The 17313-nt window shown below is 51.5% G+C and overlaps 1 protein-coding gene across 2 annotated transcripts in view; it reads left to right on the plus strand.

Moving 5' to 3' along the window:
• The first annotated feature begins 906 nt into the window (after positions 1-906).
• PPP1R37 (protein phosphatase 1 regulatory subunit 37) overlaps positions 907-17313 on the plus strand; it is a 50623-nt gene continuing 34216 nt past the window's right edge. The window contains exon 1 of one of the 2 annotated variants that reach the window (XM_058280413.2): positions 907-1308. In XM_058280413.2, coding sequence (XP_058136396.1) covers positions 1095-1308 — 214 coding nt within the window. In that variant the 5' untranslated portion in view covers positions 907-1094. The remainder of the gene's footprint in view (positions 1309-17313) is intronic. The other variant, XM_023586223.3, reaches the window with a different exon arrangement.

Here is a 17313-nt window from a genome sequence, read left to right on the forward strand (position 1 = left end):
CTACAGAATCAGTTCCCAGCGGTTCATTCACTGCGCCTGCTCGGCCGAGGCCCAGGCCTAGCTCGAGTTGCTATGGCAACGACGTTTCCCCGCCCCCTCCCGTCCAGGGTTTTTTAGCCCCGCCCTCCGCGGACTTGCGGGACCGACTGGGAAAGCATGGCGAAAGTGCAGAGGCGAATGTTAAGGGACTGAGTTGAGTCGAAGGGGGCGTGGCCTGAGGTGGTACAGATTTGCTTTTGGCCTGAGTTGTACCTGCTTCAAAACCCGCTATTTTGGTTAGCAGATTCGTCTCTCTTCCTTGTCTCGGTTAAAGGAAACGAGAGATATTACACCCCTCACAGGCCCATGTTTATTTTAGTATTATAGTTTAAGCAACACGATCCCAGTACAGAGAGCTGCTGAGGAAACGAGCTTAGGCTTCGTCCTAGGCAGAGAACCACCCATCGGCAGCCTACACTTGTGTTCATGTATTCACAGTTTTTCTCGCCTTTCGAGTTTTCAAGTTCTCCGTCCTTTTACCTCCCTCTTATCAGTTTGCTTAACCCTGCCAAGCAGATGCTTTTATTTCTATCTGCTCCACTTCGTCACCAGGACTTGTGACGAAAGTGCGCGAGTCCGAACATAAGCGCTCTAGCTTGGGAGCGAAGGGGTGGCTGGAGATCGCGCTTGCGCGCTGCTCTGGGAGACGGCGTCCACCTCGCTCCGCCCCTCATAGTCTGCAGTTCTGGCTCGGCAGATTCTCTCCTCACGTTTCTTTTCTCCTTGGCTCTTTCTGTCCTTTGTTCTCGCCTCCATGTCGTCCGGGAGACAATTCTGCCTGCAAATAGTTTAAATTGATTTTTCTGCCTTTTGTAGTACGCGGCGGTCTCGTCGGCATTTAGCGAAAGTGCGGCTGCGGACGAGCAGGCGCTCGCGGGGCTCGGCGGAGGTACGCTCAGACTCCCGGCGGCGATGACTACGACGACGAGAAGAGTGGACGGAGGCGGTGCCTGAAGCAGCAGCGGAGCCCATGCCCCGGGACGGCGGGCGGACCCGGAGAGACAGGTCCGGGGCCCGGGGCATGTCCCCGGGGCCCCCGTGAGGAGGCGGCGGAGATGGAGCTCCCGCCGCAGGAGGCTCCGCCCGGGTCGGGCGCGAACGGAGACGCCGAGGAGGCCGCCGAGGAGGCCCCCGCCGAGGCCCGACCTCCCAGCCCCGCTTCGCCTGCGGTCGACGGGCGCCTCAAGGCTGCAGCCAAGCGCGTCACTTTCCCGTCCGACGAGGACATCGTGTCCGGAGCGGTGGAGCCCAAAGACCCTTGGAGACACGGTAGTGCGGTGGGGGCGCGGGGGTGGTCGGGAGGGATCGATGCGGCGCATCGCGCCGTGGTGGCGCTCATAAGTTGTGCCCGACGATTTAAGAAGACATTTGGAGCTGGACGGGATTAGAGAAGTGTTGACTATAGAGATGGGAAGGTGAAAAAAGGCTGGCTTATGCCCCTTTTCCCCCTCTCCCCCCGGGAAAAGGGACGCTAAAGGTGATCGTCTCCGGAATTAAAACGATGGGCAATAAAACAAAGTTTGATCGTTTTTAAGATTGGGAGGGGGGGCAGTCTTTGAGTTTAAACTTCCCCCAGAGGAGGACAGAGAGCAGTCAAGGGAGGAAGAGTGGGTCAATATTGGCGCTGAAAGGGCAGTCCGAGTCGTCTGATGGGCTCATGGGGGTGGAAAGAGGATAAGTGACTGGTCTGCAAGCCCTCCAGGCAAGGGGCAGGAATGTTGGTCACTGTCTTGGCTGAAGGGAGGAAGAGGAATAACCCTTGACTGTGGTTGGTAAATCCTGGGGAAAAGGAGTCAAGATAAACTCCCAGGAAAGGAGCAGAGTTTGTGGTCAAAGTGGGGGTGGGTGAAATAGAGGTGTTAGGTCTTTGGCTTCAGAAGAAACTTGGCAACCCTCCTTCCCCCCCCCCCCCCCCAATAAAAATAGGGAAGGAGTAGCTCAGTGGTCATTCAGGGGGAGAGGTATTTTGGGGCCTGACTATAGAAATTTGACCTTTTTATTCTGAGAAAGTTTGGAAATATTTATCAGGTCAGGAATTGAGTTCCTGGTCACTAGAAGGTGAGAGCATTGAAGAAGTTTGGCGAATTGAGGTGTGTGTGTGTGTGGGGGGGGGCAAGTCTATAGAGTATAGGCCCCTGGAGGAGGTAGTTAGGGGTTAGAAGGTCAGGTGGGTGAGTGTTGGAGCTGGAGGGAGTGTATTGGGCCCATGGGACTGGCCAGGTGGAAAGCAGCAGGTGTCTGGGAACGGGGAGATGGGCAGCAGTGTTGAGTCCATTTCTGTGCTGGAGAGGCCTGACAGTCTTGCTGGGGTGAGTGAGGCCTGGGGAGACAGAGGGTTCAGACCAGCCTGGGCTCTATAGAAGTTGGTCTGCTGGTCCCCCTGGACAGGGGTAAGGACTGTTGCCAGTCTGGGCAGTGGAGGAGTTGGTGGCTTTGATCTGAGGGTGGGGATAAGGGTGGGAAACAGGGCAATTAGAAGCTGAACACTCAAGAAGCCCACCACAAATGCCAGAATGGCTAGTTCTTATTAAATAGAAGGTAGTTAATTTAAGACTCTTGGCATTGGGAGCCGGACATGTCGTTAGGTGCAAGGCCCCGGGGTTGGTGGTCAGTTTGGGGTTGGAGGACTTGTGGGACCCGGGCTGAGGATGGGAAGAGTCAAAGTGGGCTCTAGCATGGTATCCAGTCCAGGGGGTTCAGAGCAGGAAGGGGAGAGACCTGGAGAGGCAGAGAAGGGTGGTGGTCAGACGCAGAGGCTCCAGGTCAGACCCTGTCTCTGCCGTTTTCCTACTTTGTGACCTTAGACTCGTTACTTCTGAGCCTCAGTTTCCCCATCTGCAAAGTGGGTGATAGTACCCATACCATAGAGTTTAAGAGAGGACTAAATGAGGTCGTGTATGAAAAGTGACTGGCTAGAGTGAGCCTTCAGGAATTTGCAGTTATTGTTAGAAAGGTGATGTTCGTTATTTTAGGGGCCCGTGTTGAGGAACTGGTTCATGGGTTGGGCCTGGTTCTTTCTGGCTCTGAAGCTTCTGGGAGAGAGGCAAAGGTAGTGGTCAGTTTGTGGGCTGAGGGAGGAGACAACCAAATGGGTTGGCCCACAGGGTAAGTCAGGAGACCATCAGCCTTGGGAGAGGGGAAGACCATCAGCTGGGGGTGTGCGGAAGGATCAGAAGGGAGAGGAGCAGGAACCTGACCAGGGCTTGGCTGCAGAGAGGTTTGTAATTTGAAGTGTGTGTAGCACCCTGGGAGAGGGGAAGAGGAGATGGTCAGCTTGTGGGCTGGAAGGTCAGTGGAATGGGACAATTGGAGAGTTGGGCACTGGTTAGGGATCAGGGGGAGCTGTTTCTGGTCAGCATCTTCCCAGGAGAAGAGCAGCTGTTTGTAGCCAGCTGTTTGGTTTTGAGAAGCTGGTTTTCCTGTCTTAGCCTCCAGTCTCTCTCTCTCTCTGGAAATGGAGGTACTAATTTTTACTGTGGGGTAGTTGTGAAGATTAAACAAGACAGTCCTTTTAAGTTCCTGCCACATACTAAGACCTACATAAATTGTAGCTGCTGTTATTCCAGCAGATTTGCTGTTTTGTTTTGTTTTGTTTTGCTTTGCTTTGCTTTGCTTTGTTTTGTTTGGTCTTCATGGGCTGAATATTTCGACTGTGTTGGGAACTGAAAAAGCTTGAGGGGAGGGAGGACTGTTCCTCAGTAAAGAGGGCAGGCTGGAGTGGGTCTGGGAGGAGTTATGAGGGGGGTTGTTGACTCACCTGCCCTGGTGGAGGAGGTGAGAGCTTGGAGGCTGGGGAGTCTTCTTCCTGTAGCTCTAGAGAGGAGCAGCAAGACTGGTCAGACCTCCCACCACGAGAAGCCAGTGGGTCTGGGTTGGAGAAATCTGTCCACCTGTGAGGACTAGAAGAGTTCCTCTCTGGCTAGCTGGGGAGAGGGGCTGTGGAGCTGGCCTGGCAGGGAAGGAGCTGGGTGCTCTTAGGCCTGGGCCTGGGAGGGTTGTTGGCAAAGTGGAGAGTTTGGACAACGGGATTTACAGCACAGAAAAATAGAAGGGCTGTCAACATGAAGGAGCAGGTGGCTGAGCCTTTGTGCCTGGGGAGGACAAGGGAGTCGTTGACTGACCTTTGGACTGAGGGGGTGGAGGGTTTGCCAGGCTGTGGAAGGGAAAATGTGGTAGAGAGAGTTGGCCCAAGGGGCTACCACAGGGTCTTTGGTTGGGGAGGAGGACTGGGACTAGGCCTGGAGAGGCAGCTCAGCCCGAGGGGTGGAGGGGTGGAGTGCGAGCCCCATCAGGCCTCCCAGCAGCCAGGGGAGGGGGCATTCTTGGAGGTGAGAGCTGGGGAGGAGGTTGTGAGGAGGGTCTCAGCCTGTGGAGGCTGTCTGAGTCATTGCAGACTTGTTTGCTCGCTCCCCCACTGGAATGGAAGGGCAGACCCTGTGTCTGTCCTGTTTTCCACCATCTCCCTGGCACCTCGAGGAACTCACAGGGATAGTTGTTGGAAGCGCACCAGTGGGAATGTGTGTGGCCGTTCTGCAAAGGGTGAGGCCAGGCCATATCTGGGCTCCACCTACCCAGAGAGTGGCCCCAGGGAACTGAGCAGTCTGGGAGCTGCCCTGGCAACAGAATGTGCTATGTGACCTGGACGGCTGAGAGGAGGGGGCAGGGCCTCCATGGCGGGCTGCTGGGTGCCCTACTGGACCAGCCAGGTGTAGCCAGGTATGTGTGGAAGGGGCAGTGAAGCTTGGGGAGGAAGAGGCAGGGGGTGGGGGCTGTGAGGGCAAAAGCCTGGTCCAGCAATGCCAGGCTGGGCAGGGGTCTGCGGTTCTCCCCAGGGTGGTCACCCCACCCCACAATGGCGGGCCTTGGGGTGCCAGCTTTTCTGAAGGCCAAGACCCACCTTGTGCCTAGCACCTTTCCAGACTAAATGGCAAGAAGGAGCTGAGGCTCGTCTTCCTAGTCCCAGCTAAGCTCTGTGTGGGGAGGAGACAGTTTGCAAGAAAGCCTTGTGAGAGGAACTTGTGATGAGAGCACATGACACCGGCCACAGTCTGGGAGATGGTACCCGCCCCCCTCGTGGCTGGTGACTCATCCCCTATCCTCTGACCTCCAGCTGGGAGAGTCCTTCTTGGAGTGGGAGAGAGGGGGATCTTTGCCCACCAGGAAATTCCTCCCTAGAAGTGAGGGTGTCTGCAGGGTGAAGGGACCCCAAGATGTTCTGTCTCTGGCCACTGAAGCTGCAGGGGCATGGGTGGGGTGGGGACAGTGGCCCTGGTGTTCTGAAATGGAGAACTAAGAGAGTGAAAATGCCAGACCGTTCATTCTCGTTGAAGCCTGTGTTGAAATTTAGTACTTGAAACTGGTTTTACAGGTAGAAATGCTCCTGTCAGTGGTAGAAATGAGGCTTTAGGTTAAAAGAGTTTTTTAACCTAAGTGTGGTGAGGCTGGGGTCAGGGAATGGGGTTTTGGGGTGGCTTTGAGGGAGTTGCAACTTTGCATCCTGCTGCCCAGGTTTGCCCGTAGACCCTGCCGCTGAGCAGCAGTGTGCTCTGGGCAGGGGTGCTGTGCCTCGGGTTTTCTCCCTAAAATGCAGGTGACGGTAGTAGATCCTTGTAGGGTTACTGGGAGGGTGGAGTGAGGCAGCATAGTGCCTGATCCACAGTCGGTGCACAGCATGATTCCCTCTTCATTGATGCCCTCACCAGGCCTCTGTCCCCATCTACAGCCCCGAACCCTTAGTTTTCCTCTCATCGTTCCCTCAGTATCCCTTCTGTTCCCCAGAGGTGCAGCTGAAGGTTCCCCTCCAAGGTAAGCGCCCTGTGGTCCCTGACCAGGTGTGTCAGGCCTGCTCCCATCTGTTACAGGCTGGGTGGCTATGGACAAGTGGCCCAGCCTCTCTGAGCTAAAGCAAAATAGCCTATCTTGGCTCACCAACATGAGAGGCTGCCTGGCTTGGCAGCAAGGGTACCAAGATTCCAAATTGGAACTTTTAGCTCCAGCTGATGATGCTGGACAAGTTGCAGCTCCTGCCTGAACCTGGGTCTCCTGAGCTCTCCTGAGCTCTCCTCAGGTCCTGTCTCCTCGTCCCCTCTGTCCCACTGTCATGTGGTCATCAAGTTGTAGTGTATTGTTGTGGAGTGCCCCCTCTCTGCCAGGTAGGCCCTTTGCACACTCAGACGGGGTTCACCGGCAGCTCTTGGTGCTCACACACTTATGGGGGTGCCCCAATTCTCTCCAACTCCACCTTCTCTTCAGGGCAGAGACCATGTGGGAGTGACCTTGGTGACCCCTCCTGGCACACAAGGGAAGTCAGACCCAGGGCAGTTTTGGGGAGAACATTGCTTTTTCTCAGATTTGATACTCTGTGCTAGTATTAGGAGAAACTTTTTTGGGGGGTGTGCGGGGTTAGTTAATCCAGCGGTTGCCAGAACAGATGCTCTTAGCCAGATGTCCACAGACAGGCTTTGGTATCCATCTGCAAGACCCCAGAAAGAGCACACAAAGCTGGCACACAGTAGGCATTCAGTAAATGGTCATCGCCCGAAGCAGCCAAAGGGCACGTGTCTGTGCTTCTGGGGGCAAGGTATCAGGTATCTTGTGAGTTCTTGGCAGGGATTCGGTTTGAAGAGTATTAAGATTCATGGAGCCAGATGCCCTGGGCTGGGCTGGCTGCAGCTGAAGCAGTCTCAGGAACGGGCACCAGGAATCTGTATTTTGACAGAGGTTTCCCTGACATTTCTGACAGCTGGGTTTGGCTGTCCTTGTTCAGCTCAGGCATTCGATCCCAGGAATGCCTTCTGGACTTCCGTTCACTTCTGGACTTCATTGACAGCATTTGGGATTGACCTGAAAGACTGGTTTTGGAGCGAACTGATAAAAATGAGCATTGCAAATCTAACTTACTGTCATAGCTGAGGTTCGAGTTGGAGAGGCAGCTGTGGCAGCACCTGGGTGGCCTGGGTTTAAGTCTCTGCTCTGGATGGTCATAATAGTCACCAGGGATTGTCTTCCCTGTGCCAGGCAATGTTCCAAGTGCTTTACATCTTTTACTGCAGTTAAACCTCACAGCTGCCCTGGGATGTAAGTGTCGCTACTCCCATTTTGTAGGTGAGAGGCACAAAGAAGTGAAGTAACACACCGGAGGGCACACAGCCAGAAAGTGGCCACTATGGGATTCAAATTCAGGCAATGTAGCTGTAGAGCCTGCATTCTTAACTGTTATGCACTAGCTCCATGTGCTCAGACAAGTTGCCACCTTCAGTTCTGCATACCGTGTAGGGTTCACTTATAACCCAGAGCCCTCTATAAAATGGAGACGGTAATTCCAGCCTGGCAGGGTGAGAAACAGGCCGAGTCAAAGGTCTGGCCCAGTAGGCACTGAGGAGGTAGAAGGCACTGTGGTTCTTGGACAGTTCCAGAGTCCCTGGAGGTCTGGGCTGCTCCTCTATCTTCAGTGTCGCCGCCTCGTTCTGACCCTGGCACCCTTCCTGCACGGCTGTGGAAGGTCCTCAGTACGTGCTGGCTGGCTGAGTGAGCAGGAAATGCCATGACCACTCATGCATTCAGCAGGGTTTGGCTGCTTAGCATAGGCCTTGGTGTGCGGGATCCAAGGGGAGAAGACAGGCCCAGCCCCGTCCTCTGTGGGGGCCAGAGTTGAGTGCGGGAGACACAGGAAACAGTTCTCATTAAAACAGGGTGCTCTGATTAGGGAGTGTACCTGGGCAGGAGGGCAGGGCGAAGGTGGCAACCTGGGGGGAGGGACACCTGAGGCCTGAAGAAATGACAGGTGTTAGCCAGGTGGGGAGCTGGAGGAAGGGGTTTCAGGCAGTGGGAACAGAATGTGCAAAGGACTGGAGGTGAGAGAAGACAGGTGGCCAAGGATCTGAACTAAAGCCAGCCTTGTGGGTGTTGGGAGCCTGGATCTGGGGGTAGGGAGGACAAGAGGCGAGGCGGAAGAAGGCCTTGGAGGCCGTGTTGGCCTGAGGGTGGAGGGAAGCTGTAAGATGGGGCTTGATTTGTGTGTTTTTATTGTGGTTTAAATGATGTGTTTTTAACAGAATTCTCCGTTGGGGTGGAGAGTGATTCTGAGGGGGTGAGACTGAGATGGGGCAACCAGGGAGGTAGCAGGGGCCAGGAACATGTAGGCTCTAGGCTTCCTGCGGCCCTGAATTGGCTAAGGGCTGATTAATTCTTCAGTACGTGGATTCCTCCTCTCCCTTCCTTGGAAGGTTTTTGTCCTTGCCCACATTTTCTGTAACACTTCAGAGGTGGCAGTTTTCTCTCCATCCATTCTCTCCTTTGCCCTCTGAGCCCCCTCCCAGTCAGTTAATTCAGTCTTGGTGTTTGAGCTCAGCTCCATGGCCCCAGAACCTTTTTGGTGCCTGGCTCTCTGCAGGTTTCCCTACCAGTTGGGTGGGTGGGTGCGTGAATGGATGGTAGATGGAGCTACACAGCAGGCTCTCCAAAGTCAGTTCCCACCCTTCCCTTACTCCGGGCAGCTGTCTGGAGCGGGTCCCTCGAGCTGGGGTTGAGGTTTGGGTGTCTGCTGGCAGATGCCCGACTCTGACACATGACTCCTGACGCCCTTCCCCCTTTCCGGCCGAGCCCTGCAGTCTAATGCTCCATGCCGAGCCCAGTAGGGTCCTAATGGGCATGTCCTCCCTGCATGGGTGGGTGTGTCTGTCTTGGAAGCTGGCGCTTGGGACCCATTGGGGTCAGATTCGTGTGTCACCTTCACACCCACCTTCCATCTCTCAACAGCTTTAGAGTCTGTGCCAGCTGCTCTCAGTGGCGTCATTAGAGAACTGCTCGTGTTTCGCCCTCCTCTTTTTGCGAAGCAAAGCAAAGCCCCTTCACAGCTGAAGGTTCTCGCTTTGTTCCCCAGAGCAACAGAGTCGGGGAAGGGGGAGCAGGACTGCTAGTCACTGACCGGGAACACCAGGAAAATGACCCTGGAGGGGTCGTGCTTCCCAGTGCTGGGCACGGTGACTGTGGGGATATCGATGGAGCTCTCACCAGGTGTAAGCTCTGTACTTGCATTTACTCATTTAATCTTCACAGTAGCCAGGAGGGGAAAACAGGCTGGCAGAATACCAGCAAAGGCGGTGGGGGGCGGGGGGGCTGGCCTCAACGCATAGGTCGGCTCCTGAGCAGGAGTGGTCTGGCCCTCTGCTCAGTTTCCCCAAGCCTCTGAGGGCTCCTTGCTAACCACAGGATGACGTCCACGCCCCTGAGCCAATCCCCAAATGGATGCCTGTCAGCTTGCCCACACCTTTGCTCTCTGGCCCACTTTTCCCTGCATTCCTGCCAGTTGTGAGCCCCAGGCTTCCGATGTCACCTCCTCGCGACGCCCCATCCCATCCCCAGGCAGAGTGCTGCCTGCTCTCTGGGTTCCCATGGCTTCCCTCATGCTGTTGTTATTTGTTTGGGTCCATCTCCCCCCACAGGGCCCAGAGGCTCCACAAGGGACTGCGTCCTATCCACCTGGCTCCCAGAAGGTGCCAAACCAGCAGACACTCCAGGAACCCTCAGGAGTGGGGAGCGGGCCATGGAGCCCCCCTAACCCTGTCACTGGGGCCTCGGAACAGCCGAGGGCTTGAAGGAGGGGGCGGCTTTCGTTCCTTGGGTTATTTTTCATTCATCCATTCCATCCACTCCTTGCCAGTGAGCACTTCTGGTGCCCCCGCTGGCTCTCCCGTGTACTGGGTAGAAGAGTCTCCTGGCTGTCCCCCTGCTCTCTCAGCTCCTTTTCTGCATAGTCACCCAGCAATCAACACAGTTTGAAAACAAAGGTCTTAGTACTCTCCTCTTTCACTCCTGGCTTTGTGACCCCCCTGCCTTTCAGCCTAATCCGTGGTCCCCAGGGCAGCTTTGGAGGCCTGCGTAACTGGCCCCTGCTGCCCTTGCCCAGGATCGCCCTTGCCCTGCACTCACTAGGGTCAAGCCACAGTGGCTTCTTCCTTTTGGTTCCTAGAACACACGAGGAGCATCCCACCCCCCACCTTCTGGAATGCAGGTACCACTCACACAGCTGGCTCTTGCTGTCTTTCCTCTTCCGAGTATCAGTACGACCTCTCCCCATCCTCTGGACAGGCTTCCCCATCAGGTGGCCTGCCGATGTGCTCTCTTGCGCCCTAGGCTGGAAGCATGATGAGGGCAGGGCTGTGTTTGTGGTGCCTTCGTCTACCCCAGTGCCCATGCCACGTGTCACCGTGCTGGGCACTGAGCAGGAGCTTGCTTTGTAGGTGGAGGGGGAAGCAAGTGTGATGCTGGGCCTCAGCTACCAGCCCAGGCAGGATAGTCCGTCCCTGCCCCCGTGCAGCCTGGGGTCCGGCTTTGTGAAGAAAAGGAATTGTGGGTAGGAGAGGGGGAGCTGCAGAGAGTGGGGTTCCACACCTGCTTCTAGTGCCCCCTATGCCAGACCTGGCAGTCCCCTGAGCTGGCAGGACTGGGGCACAGGCCCATCCTTGCTGTTGCCTTGCTGTGGGTCGCCAGCCAAGCACTTGCCCCCTCTGGGCAACAGGACGGTGCCTGGTGTCCTGCACTGCATGTCTGCTTCCCCATCGCTCTGCTCAGGTCACCCCACCATTTCAGGAAGTGAGTGGTTCCCGGGACCTCCTTCCTGTTGTGGGGCAGGAGCTGAGAGAGCTAAGGTTCTGGAAACATCTGCTTTTCTACCTGTGTGGGAGGTGACCCTGTTTCCTGTCCCCCTCATAAAACAAGTTGTCTCACAGGAGGAGGTAGAGGTTGTTGGTGGGGGGGGGGGTTCAGCGCCAGCCTCTGTCTTCCTTTCTCACCCCTTGTTCTGTAACCATCTTTTTTCCTTGGTTCTGGATCCTTCCTAGGAAGCGCAGTTCTCCCTCCTTTGATCAAAATGACCAGAATGTTTTCAGTTGCCCTGGGGACCTCCCTCTTCCTTGCCAGGCTTGGGTGTTTGTAGTGTGAGCTTTTCCTAGCCCTCTGCACTCTGGGTCACCCCTCTCTGGGGGTGGGTCTGTCTCTCACATGAGGCTCAGTCCCCCCAAGACAGGGCCAGCTCTGTGGGTAACTGCTGTGTCTTGGCGAGAGTTGTGGTGAAAGGACGGCATGGGGGTGGCTTTTGTGGAGCCCCTGGAACTGTGCTTGGAGCCTGGCCTGCCTGTCCCTGGGAGACACCTGCAGCTGAAGATCCCCGGGTTGGGGCAAGAGGTGTCTGAAGACAGGGCCTCGGACTTACTGTGCCTCCTCCTCCTGTTGGAGCCAAATGCTTTTGTTTGCTGACCGCTTGGCCAAGAGAATCCAGGGCTGGCCTGTGGGTCCCGGCCTATATTCAGCATCCTTTTGTTATTGGGGGTAGGCGTTTGACCTCCTTGTTCCCCAAATGAGGCAGCAGGCCCTAGAGGGAAAGCACTTAATGGGGGGTGGGCGTGGGGGGTTGGCAGGCAGGACCGAGTAAGGGGCTGTGTGTCTGTGCTGCAGACATGGACTTGGCGGAGGGCAGCTGAAGAAGAGACCTGCCTGGTTGTGCACCAGCCCCCATCCCCTTGTCCTGTCAGCTCTGGGGAAGCTGCTTCCATCTCCAGCCTCAGCACAGAGCGGAGTGACCTTGGACCGGGTGGTCTCCTCCTCACCCCCTCACAGAGCCGGAGAGAGGCCCTGGCGGAGGTTGGGGTGTGATCCCCTGGAAGCTGGAACCATTATTGGTAGTGGGAAAGGCACTTGGACCTTGGCAGTGTGCTTTGATTCTTTTCTGATCTTCAAAGTAAGGTTTGTTCCCTTGTGGGGAAAAAAAAAGCTAGAAAGTCTAAAGAAGAAAATAAATTTTGTTTGTTAATCTCACCATCTGGAATGTTTTTTTTTAAAACAGCTTTATTGAGATTTAATTCACAAGTGCAGTTTACCCATTTAAAGTGCAGTTCATTGGTTTTCATTATATTCACAGTTTTGTGTCCATCATCATAGTCAATTTCAGAACAATTTCCTATCCGGTAAAGAAGCCCTGTACACCTCAACCTTCACCCCTTCCCTCTGCCCAATGCCTCCATCTCCCCACCCTAGATTTAGGCTTCTAAGGTTTCCCTTCTGCCTGTCTGGCTTTGCCTGCTTTGGACATTTCATTGCATTGTAAATGGAATCATACACGGTGTGGTCTTTGTGTCTGGCTTCTTGAGCTTGGCATCATCCTTTTAAGGTTCATCTATCTTGTGGCATGTATCTGCACTTCATTCCTTTTTATGGCAGAATAATCCATTAAATGGAAGTGCCACATTTTATTTATCTGTTCATCAGTTGATGGACATTTGGTTTGTTTCCCCTTTTTGGATACTATGAATAATGCCTCTGTGAATGTTTGTCTACCAGTTTTGTGTGGCCATGTTTTCATTTCTCTTGGGTGTCTAGGAGTGCAATTGCTGGGTCATGTGGTGAATCTGTTTAACAGCTGGAGGAACTTCCAGGCTGTTTTCCAAAGTGACTGCCCCATTTTACATTTCCATCGGCGGTATCTGAGGGTTCCAGTTTCTTTTAATTTTATTGTGGTAACACACACACGCACAACATAAAATTTCCGATTTTAATCACTGTTAAGTGTACAATTCAATGGCATTAATTATACATTCACAATATTGGGCTACCTACCATCACTACCATTCATTGTGGTTTTGATTTGCATCTTTTCATGCATTTTTTTGGGCATTTGTGTATCTTCTTTGGAGAAATGGCTATTCAGATCATTTCCCATTTTTAAACTGGGTTTATTTTTATTATCCAGTTGTAAGAGTTCTCTATAAATTCTAAATACAAAAAGACCCTTATCAGACCTATGATTTGTACCACCTGGAATGTCGTCATTGTTAGAATGCTGGTGCTTTTCCTTCCTGTTTCTCTTCTATGGATAGATACACAGCCACAGAAATATGAAAATAAAATTGGGACCATGCTGTATAGACAGTTGAGTATCCTGTTTTTTCTACTTCATTTTCATTTCATTTCACTTTCTGTTTTTTTATAAGAAGGATTTAAAAGGTGTCGATGAGCTGTTGTAATTGGTTTTAGCATTTCCACACTGCTGAACATTTAGATCCTTTCCAGTTTTCAGTTGCATAAATAATGCAGTGATGTTCATTCTTGTCCTTAAAGCTTCCTCAGAAGAAATTCTTAGAATGTAGTTGGCCAGGTCGAGGGGTAGGAACATTTTGAAGCTTTGGCTTCATCCGTGACTGGACTGTAAGCCTTGAAGGGCAGGGCTTTGTGTTTTTTCAATGAATGGATAATATTTGCAGTTCGGATGTTTTGATGCCAAGGTGTCTTGCTTTAGTTAGCATTCAAGTGACTAGTAGTTACTTGTTTATTGTAATGTGTAATATATTTTTGGGAATTGCTTCTTTGTTCTCTTTGCCCATTTTTGTTTGGGGACCTTTTGTAAAGATTCCTTATCTGATGGAGATATATAACTCTTTGGAATTTTATTTTCCAGATATTTTTGTCCTCCTTTGTCATTTGTCTATTGTCCTCCCAGCCCAGGTTGTTTGGTAAATAATGAATGAAGAAATGTGTCCTTTTGTTTTTAGACAGACCTCAAGAGGGTGGATGGTGCACCCGTTGTTGTAGATGAGGAAAGTGAGGTTGGGCCGTCAGAAGTGTCAGGCCCTTTCCATCACCAGAACCTTACTGGACCAGTAAACAGCTCACATTTGTGTGACTCTCAGATTCTAAACTGAGACTTCCCCAGAAACTCTCATGTCCGGCCGGCCATCTGGTACCCCTGACTAGAAGCCTGAGGCGGGTGGCCTGAAATAGCCCTCATGGTCCTGCCAGGACCAGTTGTCGCCTGGTGGGCATTAACTTTCCTTAGAGGCTCCCATCATAAAGCCTGGCCCTGTGGCCTTCCTGGGACTTGGATGGGTGGTAGTGCTGGGAGGCGGGGAGCCACTGAGAGGCTTGGCAGACCTTTTACAAGCAGCTCGGTGCTTGCCTACAGCTCTTGGCACTTTAGTTCCCCAAAGGCGCCCTGCCCTGTCTGCCTTCTCCTCAGCGTTTGTACAAAGTATTCCCTCTGCTGCAACATTCTTCTCCCTCCCTTCTGTTTTCTTAAATTATAGTCATTAAATTTTTTTCTTGGTAAGTAATATGTATGTAATACATACTAAATTAAAGTGTAATATAATGAGAACCTGTGCACTTACCTCCTAATTTAAGACTGAGAACATAGCCATCAGCTCACTTCTACCTCTGGGCAGGTGTGGGGAGTGCATGGTGCCGTAATTGCTTTCCTGAATGTTGTGGTTGTCATTCCCTTTTTTGTTGTTTTCAATTAATTTTATTTAAAAATTTCCAGCCTTTACAAATAGTCTGTACACCCACCAAGCAACAACTTCCCCTTCCCCCTATCCCCCCTCCTCTGTAACCTTTACTTTCTATCTCTACAAATTGGCTGTTTCTAGCTATTTCATAAAAGTGAAATCATAAGTATTTGTCCGTATGTCCCTTGCCTATTTCACTCAGTGTCATGTTTTTAGGGTTCATCCATGTTACAGCATGCCTCAGAACTTCATTCTGTTGTACAGCCAAATCCCATTCCATTGTGTGGGTAGATCACATTTTGCTTATCCATTCATCTGTTGATGGACATTTAGGTTGTTTCTGCCTTTTGGCTATTGGGAATAGTGCTGCTGTGAAATCGGTGTAGAGTATTTGTTTCAGTTCATATTTTCAATGTCTTTGGCTATGTACCTAGGAGTTGAATTGCCTGGTCATATGGTAGTTCTATATTTCTCTTTTTGAAGTTTACCGTATTGCTTTCCACAGCGACGACTGGACCATTTTACATTTTCACCAACAATGCATGAAGGTTCCAGGCTCCACACCCTCTCCAACACCTATTTTCCATGTCTTCTTTTTTAAATAGCCATCCTCATGGATGCGAAGTATATTATTGTGGTTTTAATTTGCGTTTCCCTAATGGCTAATGATGTTGAACATCATTTCATGTGCTTATTGGCCATTTGTATGTCATCTGGAAAAATGTGTTCAAGTTCTTTACCCCTTTTAAGTGGATTCTTTGTCTTTTTGTTGTTGCGTTGTAGGAGTTCTTGATATATTCTGGGTACTAAGTCCTTATATAATATATGATTTCTACCTAATTTCTCCCATTCTATAGGTTGCCTGTTCACTTACTTAATAATACCTTTTAATACACAAAAGTTCTAATTTTAACAAAGCTGAATTTGTCTATTGTTTGTTGCTTATGCTTTTTGTGTCATCTCTTTTCTCTCTCCACCCTCAAGATGGCTACCTTGTCTTGTTGTTTTTTTTTCTCGATGTTTGCGTTTGTTGTCTGCTCATTGTTTTGTTTTGTTTTTAATGATTTGTTTATTTATCTACCCCCACCCCCTCATTGCTTTTGCGCTTGCTGTGGCTGTTTGTTGTGTGCCCGTCTTCTTTTTTTTACCTTTGGTGAACATATTTTGGAGCATTCCTGCGCCACGTGGATAATAGTTTATCCTGTAGTTAAGACTCTCCCCCTGTACATTCAGTGGGTTATGACAGGATATATGAAGTCCATCGTCTGGCCCTGCAGTATCATTTAAGACAACTCAGAGTCCCAAAAACGCCCCCACATCATATCTCTTCTTGCCTCTTCCTGCCCTCAGCAACTTACTGTGGCCACTTTCTCCTCCTCAATGTTACACTTTCTTCTATTACTAGTCACAATAGTTTTATAGTAGAATATCAGTAAGTCCACTCTAATCCATATTTTATCCTTCCATTCTGTGGACCCTGGGATGGTGATGTCCATTCCACCTCTATATCAAGAGGGGGTTTTGATTCCACGTGGATGATGGATGCATTCCTTCTGCTTGCAGTTGTAGGCACTCTTGGTTCCCTGGTGTGGTGGTTGACCATCTTCACCTCCCTGTTAACTGACCTGGGTAAATCCAACGAACCACAGAGTAGGAGTTGCAACTCTGCTGAGGCTCAGGGCTCAGCTGGTACATGGGCAGTCCAGAGATTCAAGTCCCCTGAATATACACCACCCCTAGCACCAAACACAGGTTCAGTAAAACCTTTTTTAAGAGGCAGCAGAACCAAACTTGGGACCTGCCATGTGGGAAGGAGGTGCCCAATTGCTTGAGCCACCTCTGTTCCCTGCTTTTGTTTCTCTCATTGTGTATTCCTCCTTGTGTCTCTTTGCTGCATCATCTTGCTGTGCCAGCCTGTCATGTCAGCTTGCTGTCTTGTTTGTCTTTTTTTTTTTAAAGATTTATTTTTTATTTATTTCTCTCCCCTTTCCTGCCCCCCCCCCCAATTGCCTACTCTCTGTGTTCATTTGCTGCCTGTTCTTCTGTGTTCGCCTCTATCCTTATCAGCAGCACCCAGAATCTGTGTCTTGTTTTGTTGCGTCATCTTGCTGTGTCAGCTCTCCGTGTGTGCGGCGCCATTCTTGGGCAGGCTGCACTTTGTTTGCGCTGGGCGGCTCTCCTTACGGGGCGCACTCCTTGCGCATGGGGCTCCCCTACGCAGGGGACACCCCTGCGTGGCAGGGCACTCCTTGCGCGCATCAGCACTGCGTGTGGGCCAGCTCTACACAGGTCAAGGAGGCCTGGGGTTTGAACCACAGACTTCCCATGTGGTAGGCAGACGCCCTATCCTTTGGGCCAAGTCTGCTTCCCATCTTGCTTGTCTTCTTTAGGAGGCACCGGGAACCAAACCTGGGACCTTCCATGTGGCAGGTGGAAGCTCATTCGCTTGAACCGTGTCTGCTTCTCTGCTTGTTGTTTTTTTTTTTCCCTTTAGGAGGCGTGTGGGAGGCAGGCGCTCAACTCCTTGAGTCACATCCACTCCCCATCTCTCTCTTTTTTTAAGTTTTATCCACCTATGGATGGATGCTAGAAAATAGTGTTTAATTTTATATTTGAGCTTTATAAACATGGTATCATGTTGTGAGTAGGCTCTTAGGTCCTGCTTTTTCTCTCCACATTATGTTTTCCAGTTTCATCTGTGCAAATGCTCTATAGTATTCTGTTGTATTCTTATGCCTTAGCTTGTCCATTGTACTGTTTGTGGACATTTGGGCTCTTTTCCATTTTCAGTATTACAAACTTGTGCTACAGTGAACATTCTGATATACATCACCTGGGGTATAAGCAAGAATTTCCCTGATGTGTATACCTAGAAGCAAAATTGCTGAGTTGTCAGTGTCTGGGGAGGGGTCTCTCTCCCACTATACTGGTGGAGGGGACCCAGGGCTGTCTTGGTTAACTCTGTGTCTCCTGCACCAAACCCACATGGTATGTAAGA

Source organism: Dasypus novemcinctus, chromosome 18 (assembly GCF_030445035.2).
Source record: "Dasypus novemcinctus isolate mDasNov1 chromosome 18, mDasNov1.1.hap2, whole genome shotgun sequence".
Classification (NCBI taxonomy): domain Eukaryota; kingdom Metazoa; phylum Chordata; class Mammalia; order Cingulata; family Dasypodidae; genus Dasypus; species Dasypus novemcinctus.